Source organism: Drosophila nasuta, chromosome X (genome assembly GCF_023558535.2).
Source record: "Drosophila nasuta strain 15112-1781.00 chromosome X, ASM2355853v1, whole genome shotgun sequence".
Taxonomy (NCBI): domain Eukaryota; kingdom Metazoa; phylum Arthropoda; class Insecta; order Diptera; family Drosophilidae; genus Drosophila; species Drosophila nasuta.
The window spans coordinates 687,082-696,924 of NC_083459.1; the positions used below are offsets into that span (position 1 = coordinate 687,082).

At 39.0% G+C, this 9,843-nt stretch overlaps 1 protein-coding gene across 1 annotated transcript; it reads left to right on the forward strand.

The window, feature by feature from the left end:
- The first annotated feature begins 7,007 nt into the window (after positions 1-7,007).
- LOC132795375 (protein maelstrom-like) lies at positions 7,008-9,021 on the forward strand. The gene is given in 4 exon segments (XM_060806050.1): positions 7,008-7,199; positions 7,482-8,019; positions 8,082-8,377; positions 8,635-9,021. Coding segments are annotated over 4 exon segments (1,413 nt in total).
- The last annotated feature ends 822 nt before the right edge of the window (positions 9,022-9,843 follow it).

The following is a 9,843-nucleotide window of genomic DNA, read 5'->3' on the forward strand; positions in this document are numbered from 1 at the left end:
ATCGCATTTTTCCTTTCTGCTTCTTCTTTTTGGGCATTTCATAAAGTTGTCAGTCAAGCAGCACGTCCTTATCGAACAGCAGCAAACTCACACGTAGCCAGGCAATTTGTCAATCGCTCGATTTGATGAGCTTACCATATTTCCAATGCGCTTAAGGATATATCCTTTTTATACCTCGCAATGGGGGAAATCTCCGGAAAAAAGAGTTGTCATTGGCCGGGAAAGAATTACTGTTATCGATGAGGCTCATATTCTGCGATATGTTCGCAGGATTTATAGCGAATCTTTTAAGCAAGTACGCGCATAAAATAAAATTATACTTAAGCAGATACATATGTATGTTAAGAGCTTGATAAGCTTGAATATTTTATTCTACCCGCTACCCAGAAGAACAATATTGGGTGGTTTGATTAACAATCTGGTTTATTCTGCATTCTTTGGTATATTTTCAATTTAATTGTAAATTTTATAGCATGTATTTTCGGTATATTTCAGTATTTTCATGCATTAGTTTGGAATATTTTTAGAGTTATCCCTCACTTTTTTATTTTTTTTTAGAAATATGTAGCAAGGTATCTCGCATTCGAGCACGCTCGATTTATATCTCTATTCATTGAATGTAATATCGGTAGACTAAATATTTTAGTATTTTTTTTGTATATTCTGGTAGATTTTTGAAATAATTGCGCACGTTTTTGCTTTTGTTGAAAATGAATAGGGGATTTTTAGTATGTTTTCAGTATTTCAATTCGGTATATTTTTGGAATATTTTCGAGCGGTTTTGCTTTTATTTGAATTAAGTTACGGATTTTATTTTTAGTATTTTTCAGTATTTTAATTTGGTATATTTTTAGAAAAATACCTCACTATTTTTCATTTATTGAAAATGAGTTACGATGTATTTCACAGTCGAACACACTCGATTGTGACCCTGTTACTTGTATTTATTTCTTTCTTAACATTTATATTCATTGACTGAAGTCTTGGTTCTTTTAACGTCTTTCAAGCTTTTGTCATCTTCAATGATCTTCGCAAGATACTGATATCAAGTGAGATTATTTTCATCTTGTTAGAAAATATCAGTTGAATTCTATGGCAACCTATTTGGCCCCCAATAGTCTCCACTTATGGCCTTTTCTATGGCTTTTCTATTGCTGTCCCATGCTCATTCTGTGTTGCTTTTTTTGCCAAATCACTTGACCAATTTGTCAAGTGGCACTTAAGCGTATACGTCAGCCTCCCCACCCATCTTTCACCCCCCCTTCCCACCACTTTCAGCCACACTCAGACCTCGATTGTTGGCTGAACTTACTTTGGGGTTGATGCGTGATGTGATGTGATGCGATGTCTTGTAGCTCGTCTTGTTTGCGGTGGTCTTTTGAGAGTTTGCCATTATCCTTGTTACAATTTGCATGCATTGTGGCGGGGTCCATTTATCCAGTTACATCCCCTCCCTCCCATCGCCTCTGTTCAGCTGGAGCTTCATCTTGAGCTGAGCTAAAGCTATTCATCCATACATCCATGGTCATGACTCTATCGTTTGCGTCCTGTGCGGGCCCAGTGATAAAAAAGTCACTTGTCATTTCTTTTTCTTTTCCGTTTTTTTTGTCTCTTAACCCTCCCCAGCTATTTACGTATTTATTTCGCTCTCTCTCTTTTGCTTTTTTATGATTTTATTAGCTGCAAAAACAAGCAATTTTGTTACAATGTTTATTGGTTATAGTTGCGAAGGGTTCGGCCAGCTTTTTGATGTGCCCTTAAAAATCATAAGCGTGAGTTATGTTATAGCGTTTGCCCGAATCCCATCCCATTCCATTCAATTGCCATCCCCATAACCCTGATTCCACATATGGACGTGTATAAATATGGCTCTTGGGCTTCAGTTTGCGAATTGAGTTGCCATCTTGGGCGGAGTTTTTTTTTAGGTTGCTGGCCCAAAGGCAAATTGCGTCAGCGATTTGGCCTGATTTGTGTGATATCATTTGATTTGATTTGATTTGATTTGATTGTGTGTAATGCAATATGTGATTGCTCATAGAGAAGGGGTTAAGCAACTGCATCAAGGGGGGCGGAAAGGCGCAATTAGGAGCGCTATTCAGGGAATTGGGATTGGGCATTTCTCAAAGTATCTAATATAGAGCAAAAACTGTATTGAAATTATAGTAAAATGAAACTTGAACAGTATTTTCGTAGAACATTAACAATATAGCTTATACAATAGCTTATGTTGAACAAGAATAGTGTGAAAAGGTAGACTCAACGAGTCTATTGTGCTGTGACTGTGAAGTACTCGCAAATCAGTTCAGTATTATTTTTTAAAGATATTGAAAAACTGATATCCCCTCATAGTTGAGTGTGCTCGACTGTGAGCCACCCGCTATCAATTTACAACTAAAGCAAAACAGTATGGTATGCAAAAAATATACCAAATTAATATACCAAAACATACCAAAATACTCCAATGGTATATCGATATACTGTTATACGCAAAATATACCACAGAGTACAATATAAATATATTTAAAGTAATACTTTCCAACAAATGAATTTAAAAATTTTAGAAATAACGTCTTAAGAAAGCTGCATCAAAAGCCAAGTCTGAGTAGATATTTTAAGCTTCGTTTTACTTGCGGAATCTTCGAGCAATTTATCGAACTAAAATTGGCCAAGTAATTGCAATTGGACTCACAAAGGAGGGGAACGAACGTCTTTAATGATCTCTGAGCAGAAGGTGAAGGAACAAAGCGACGTAGACGTCTTCATTTCAATTGTGTGAGTGTCTGCACTCTGCACCCTCCAGAAAAAGCAAAAGCAAAAGCAGAAAAAAGTGAGTTGTGAACACGAGACGCGTTCGCTTTTAATTGCCCACTCCTCCCCCTTCCCCCTTCCCCTATCCCCTGCCCACCCAACAAACGTGGCATGAACGAGGTCACCTCCGTCGATGGGCAACAACATGCTGGACTGACTGACCATTTCATTAACTGGCGAAAACGTTGCGGCGATTAGTTCACAGCCATAACACACGGACCACGTGCCCCCCCCCCCCTCCCCTTCTCCATCCGCTGGAGACCAAACTAAACTATAAAATTTTATGAGTTTCCACACAGGACACAACACACAGAAATAGCAGCAGAAGTCTGCCTCGGCAGACATAGACGAAAACACAGTTGCCTCACACACGCTCAATTGGTTTTTGCTTTTTTCCATGTTTGCAGGTAGTTTAAGCGACCTCCCCCCGACCCCCGTCCCCCTTTGGCCACACCCAATCCCATCGTCGTCGTTCGCCAAATTGCGCAAAATGTTAACAAGCAATTGAGCAGACAAACAAACAACTGTTGACGCGGCCAACGTGGGGCAGCTGCCCCATGCTGTCGAATGTGGCAAGATTGTTGTTGTTGGTGGTGCTGGGTGCGGGGTGAGGGGTGAGGGGAAGGGAATGTGTGGCAAGGAGGGTGCTTGGTGCAATTGGAGCCCGTGCGTTGATTAGTTTAACGCGTTCAACGTTGCGGAAACTTGCGACGGCTGCTCATTAAATCGAACCGCGCCGCCTTTTGGCTTATTAGTTCCAATGTGTCCTCTTCCCCCCACACCCCCCTCTTCGCCACTCCTCCTCTCTCATTCCGCTGTCTATCCTTCAACCTGCAATCGCCGGCTGCTCCCGAGTGCTTCTGCATTGTTTTTATGGCCCGTCAATGTGCGTCCTGCAGGATATTTCGCTTTAATGTTTCCCACAAAATGTTCGCATTTTTAACTAGCCCAGCTTCCAATTTTTGTGCAACCTAAATGAAATCTATGTAGTTAGTAGTAAATAACATACTTATTCCTGCAATAACTGTTTAACGTTTTGATATTTATTTCAATAGTTGCATAATACATAAAATAGATCCTTTTTCAAAAATAATTACGTACTTCAATACTAAGTAAATTCTTTTAACTTCTCAATTGAAACAAACTTGATCTGCCTGATAAACATAACAAGTGCTGTCGAAAAAATTATGTCTCTATCTCTTATAGTCTCTGAGATTAAGGGTTTCATACGGTCGGACGGACAGACGGACGGACATGGATATATGTATCTTCCCGGCTATTGGCGCCAAACAATAATGTATATATTTTCAGACTGCGAGACCCGTTTTTAATAAAAGCAATGCAGAGCGGTATTATTCTTAAAATATACCAAATGAATATAACGAAAAATACTGAAATATATTAAAGACTGTATTTGGTATATTGGTATATGCAGCTGTAATTCAAAATAACTCTATCTCAAGAAGTATTCTTCTACCATTTGGGTTTCATTATCTAAAGGATACATCATATGATTTCCCACATTAATTTTCAGATTTTGAAATGCATTCTTAAATATGTATTTTGTATAATCATTTTATATATTTCAAATTATTTCAATAAAGTGAATAGAATTGGCTATAGATTGCCTTATATTTGTATTTTTAGCATATATTTGCTTACTAAGTAATAAATTTGTGAAATTATTTCCATTCTATAGATAACACAACAAATTCAATGAGAGTACTGCAAGTGAAACATCAATCTAATGCTCCATTCATTGTTTGTTCCATCAAAATGGCAACATTCATAAGATTAACTCGAAAATCGTGGAAAATATTAGAGCTCCCCTGTGGGGTGATGCGTCTCATCCTTAAGTTGAGCTTTGAATTCGACAGGCATCGCTCCTCCTTCCCTCCTTCCCTCCTTCGCTCCTCCGCAGTCACTTTGCCAACAATTTCAACTTAATTAAATGCGTCTTTAATACTTTTTGGCGTTAGTCCTGTGAAGGCGAGGAGAGGCGAAGAGCCTGATTGACAGAAAGAGCGAGAGGGAGAGACTCACAAAGTCCTTCCATCTGCAAAAGAAGACACACACACATACACACACACACGTTGTCACACATTTACATACAGTTATGCTCATATTTGTTTGGCTATAAAAAAAAAACAGAAAGGAAGACTGCAAACTTTGCACGCACAACCGAGACACGGGGACAAGACACGAGTTGGGGAAGACGTTGAGGAGTGCGGGAGGGGAAGGGAGGGGATACAGACTCGTGTGTCGATGTACATACATATGCCCAAGCAAACAGGCAAAGCTAAAAATAAAGTTGATTAAAATTTGAAAGATTTTTGACAGTTATTCTGCCAGAGGCCCGAAAAGTTGCGCGATTTCCACGCAACGCGTCAATATTGACAGTCAAGCTTTGAGCTTGAGGCTTTCCTTTGCCAAGTGGGAGTATGGGTGCTGCAAAGAGGAGGGGAGTGGGTGCAAATGTTCGAGATTGAACGTATCCATAGAGACACTTACCTGTCTATCCCTGTCTTGTGTGTGCTCAGCGATATGAATTCAAAGTTATGAGCCAAAAAATCAATCATAGATATTTCATTTTGATACATACTTACAGTCTGTTTGCATTATCTTAATTAATGCACAACTATTTACAAAGAAAAAGTTGAAAAACTCATCGATTAAAATGCCAATGCAACCTTTGCCATGCAAATGAGAGCTTCAATTGCACGGCAAGGTTTGCATGCGAGTGCGACCGAGAGAGCGATAGTCGATTGCCAAGAAAGCATTCGCTGATCGTGTCTATCACATATTCTAAGTGGATGGCTTCTTTGGGGTGGTTTTCTGTTTTTGCTAGTAGCAAATTGCTACAGCCAAAGTGAGAGTAAAAGAGTGAGAGAGAATGCAATTCCTTCGCTGCAGCGCGCTGTGTGAGCTTAAAATTTTACGTATAGAAAAATACGTTGTTTTTATTAGTTTAACGGAAGCAGTTGCTAGTTAAAATATACATATTAGAAGACGTTGCTACTTGTCTATCTATAAGTGTAGCAAAAGACGTTGCTAGCTGAAAGAATCAAAGCGGAAGGAATTGACAAAAAAATATATATTGAAAACAAATGTCAAGCACAAGAAGATTTGATTGTGTAAAGCGCAGAAGAAGTTGCAGCGAAGATAAACAAGAGTATTTTATATCTAAGAGACGTTATTGAGGCCGGCAAAGTGTATTTATACCCGCTACCCGTAGGGTAGAAGGGTATTATAACTTTGCGCCGGCAGGAAATTTTTTTTCGACAGAATTTGTTATGTTCAGAAATCAAGTTTGTTTCAAATTTTTGCCACGCCCACTTCCGCCCCCGCAAATCAATAAATTTAAATAACAAGCGTATTTTCAAGCTACAGCTGGTGTATAAAATATAAACTATAGTATTTATGATTCCTGAAAATTTGGTTGCGATCAGATAAAAATTGTCGAAGTTATTAAAGAAATACTTTTGTATGGGCAAAAACGCCTACTTACTAGGGGTCTTAGTTGCTTTGGCTGACAATCTGGTATATTGTGCCGTCTATGGTACATTTTGAATGCGGTACTATATCGATATACCAAATATACCACTTGATATACTTTTAGTATTTTGCAGTATATTCGGTATATTTTGAAAAAAATACCGCAAAATATATTTCTTTTATTCAGAGTTGAGCCTTCTTGTTTTTTATGTTTTTGAATGAACAGCTTAAAAGTATGCAATATTTCGTTCTTGTTTACATAAATTAAAAACGTATACAGTAAATTTTATATGTTCGCCTCTTGCAATTCTCAAGTGGTTCTGGACGCGAGGGTACAAGTTAGACATTAAAATGTTCAGCTTCATCCAATCTAATTGTGGTCGAGGTCGAGCCGCTACCATCGAGTTTGCAACTCGGGTGCGAGACTTCGCTTTGGTGCAGGAACCGTCGAAATGTCGAGTCCAGGCTGACAAGATTGGAGACTATTCCTAGCGGAGCTAAGATCATCCCCAAAGTGAAGTACTTTGCCCACCGCAATATTTGGCTCTACCCGCTGTCTGCGGCCATCATGCTGGTGACTTATCTGGCCATGACCTGCTTCCTAGCGGAGCTAAGATCATCCCCAAAGTGAAGTACTTTGCCCACCGCAATATTTGGCCCACAGTGTCGCAATATTGTTGGAGTCTGTCAATATATTAAACAACATGAAGGAGGAATGCTTATCCAGCAGCAAGAACTTGAATAGCAAAAGGAAACGGGAACAGCAGAAAAGTGCTACCAAAGAGATAAGAATGCGCATTCGACCTGTTGTCTATCAGTCGGTTAATTCGCAGCCGTGCAAAAATCAGCTGAATGATTCGATTTCTTATGAGAGTGATAGATATACCGAAAACAACGTAAATATCTCTCATTTTTGAACAAAAATAAAGATTTAATTTGATCTCAAAAGATCCTTAAATGAAAATTTAGTTTATAAGAAAAAATGAATTGTTAGTTTGTAAGAAACTGAAAATAGTGTTCTGTTATATTCATTTTAAGTTATTGTGCTTTCTTATTTTGAGAAAAGGTAGCGCCCTTGTCATTTGCTTTAAAATTGTACTTAGGTAAACTAATTTCCTTGAGTTTTTCTTGTAAACTTCGTGTCACTAAAGTGTTGATTTGTAAAAAGATTTACATAGTTGAAAATTGCCCCAAAAAAAGAATGGTTTCATGACATTCGTTCAGGATTGGCGCAACCACGAAGAAGGACGTGGCCCCAAGCTGTGTCACGATGCGGAGGCATTTGGAGTAATATGAATGCGCAGCAGCGCGGTCCGTACATTTCACATGCCAAGAAGATGTTATACATATGTCATCAGTTGGAGCAGCAAATATCCCAAGTATATGAGAATCCAGAATATATAGAAATGTGCAAACAGTTACTTTATCATCTTAAGGAAAATGAAGAGCTACATTTACAAGAAATGAATAAGCTTCGAAAGGAACTGGAGGCTCAGGATGTTGTATACCATAAGTTGGAGCAAGATGTCTTCCGCGTTTGTGAAAATTCTGATTACATTCAAATGCGACAGCAATTACAAGACACCATTAAATGCCAAGAAGAAATTCATTTACGAGAGATAAATGAGATGTGCCAGAAGCTGGATCTTGGAGACAACATATGCTTGCAGAAGGAGCGGCAAATAAAGGTTCTCGAGGAGCGTCTGGAATTGAGTGGTTGTTTATCCATATGATTCTTTGAATACTTCCAATCATCGCTCAGTAGCGTTGTCGTGTAGTCATCTCTTTGGTGATCCTTGAGTTCGAGAATGTTTGCTCAGAAATCCAGAATATATTCAATATTGTGCAGTACTTGCGTGGCTGCCAAGTCACTGATAATCCTAATGATCCCTTGAACGTGTTCACCAGCACCGAACTAATGACTGTGGTCAAAGGCTGCTTCCGCTATTTGGCCAGCGTCTCGGATATACAAGATACAGAGATTCTTGTACATGATATTCAATATCTGCTCTATATCCTCAAGAAGGAAGTGATGGAGATAGCCGATTTGAAAAGCACTGGCATTAATAAGAGTGTCCGGAGTCAAGGAAGCCCTTGAGCATCTTCTCTGTAGATGTCCAGCGTTATCCAGGCTTCGGATGAAATACCTTGTTTCGCCGTTTCATAACAAACTTCGTGATGTTTCCCGGCTACCACCTAGGATGCTGCTGGCCTTTGCCAAAAACGCATCCATACAGTGCGACTTCTGAGACGAAGACACCCGGTACAGCTATGGACCTCTACTGGTCTATGCTTCGCCCCCAGCAGGGGCAGCCGGTCTAACCTAATAAGAGTGTTACTAACGCCGTCTTCACTAATGACTTTTAAGAATATCATTTGGGCATCTCTTGTCAGTACCACGAAGATAATGATCGTTCCAGGTATTGTGCACATTCCTTGGTCTCCCGTTGGGCCTTTATCTTTAGCGATTATATGTGTGGCAATCTTGCCATCAATCCAATACCCGGCAAACATTTGCCACCGAAGGAAGAGCGAAAGTTCCAGGTAATAAGGGATCAACCTGAAGCTGATATCACAAGCTCTTCTTTTGTCCCGTGTCAATCGTCAGAGAAGCTGGAGAATAAGAACAAGTACTCCCCGACCGTTTTTCGTTGTCTGCAAATAAGTGTCTCTCGCTCGACTCTTTACGAAAAGACTCAGAGCGAAACCCTTTTTTAGTAATCTGTTATCCTTAATTGTCAATCTAGAACCGCTTGAGAATTGCAGTATACAAATTGATAAAATTTGCTGTTTACGCATGTCATTTATGTAAACAGACCTGCAATTATGCCACAGAAATTTTTCATTGAAGTACAAAAGCACATTGCATACATAAAGCAAACAGGCAAGAAAACTACAATCGAGTGTGCTCGACTGTGAGATACCTGAAACCCATTTTGAATAAAACCAAAATATTGCGGTATTATTCTTGAAAATATACCAAATATACTATTTATATAGTAATTCTATAGAGTACAAAATATACCAGTTTGTCAGTAAAGCAACTAAGAGCCCTAGTAAGTGGGTGTTGATCTGTGTGCAAACATAACAAATGCTGTCGAAAACAAGTAAGAAAGTTATAGTTACAGTGTGCTCGACTGTGAGATACTCGCTACCCATTTTGAATAAAAGCAAAATGTTGCGGTATTTTAACAAAATATACCAAAAATACTAAAAATATGCCAAATGGTATATTTGTTATATCGATATGGTACCATTTTCAAAATATACCATAGTCGGCACAATATACCAGATTGTCGGCTAAAGCAAATAAAACCCCTTAACGGGAATATTATCATATTTAGAGAAGTTAATCCCAGATATAATTCCAGTGCTAAACATCTCCGTTTCATCGTTAGTCGGTTCAGGAGGGATACAAAATTCCCTAGCCTTTTTTTCACCATCCTCGCCATTATCAGCATGATTGTTATTCATGTCACCAGACTTCAAGAGCACTACCATCTTTGCACATTTCCATTCACTGAGAAAGTATCCCTCATT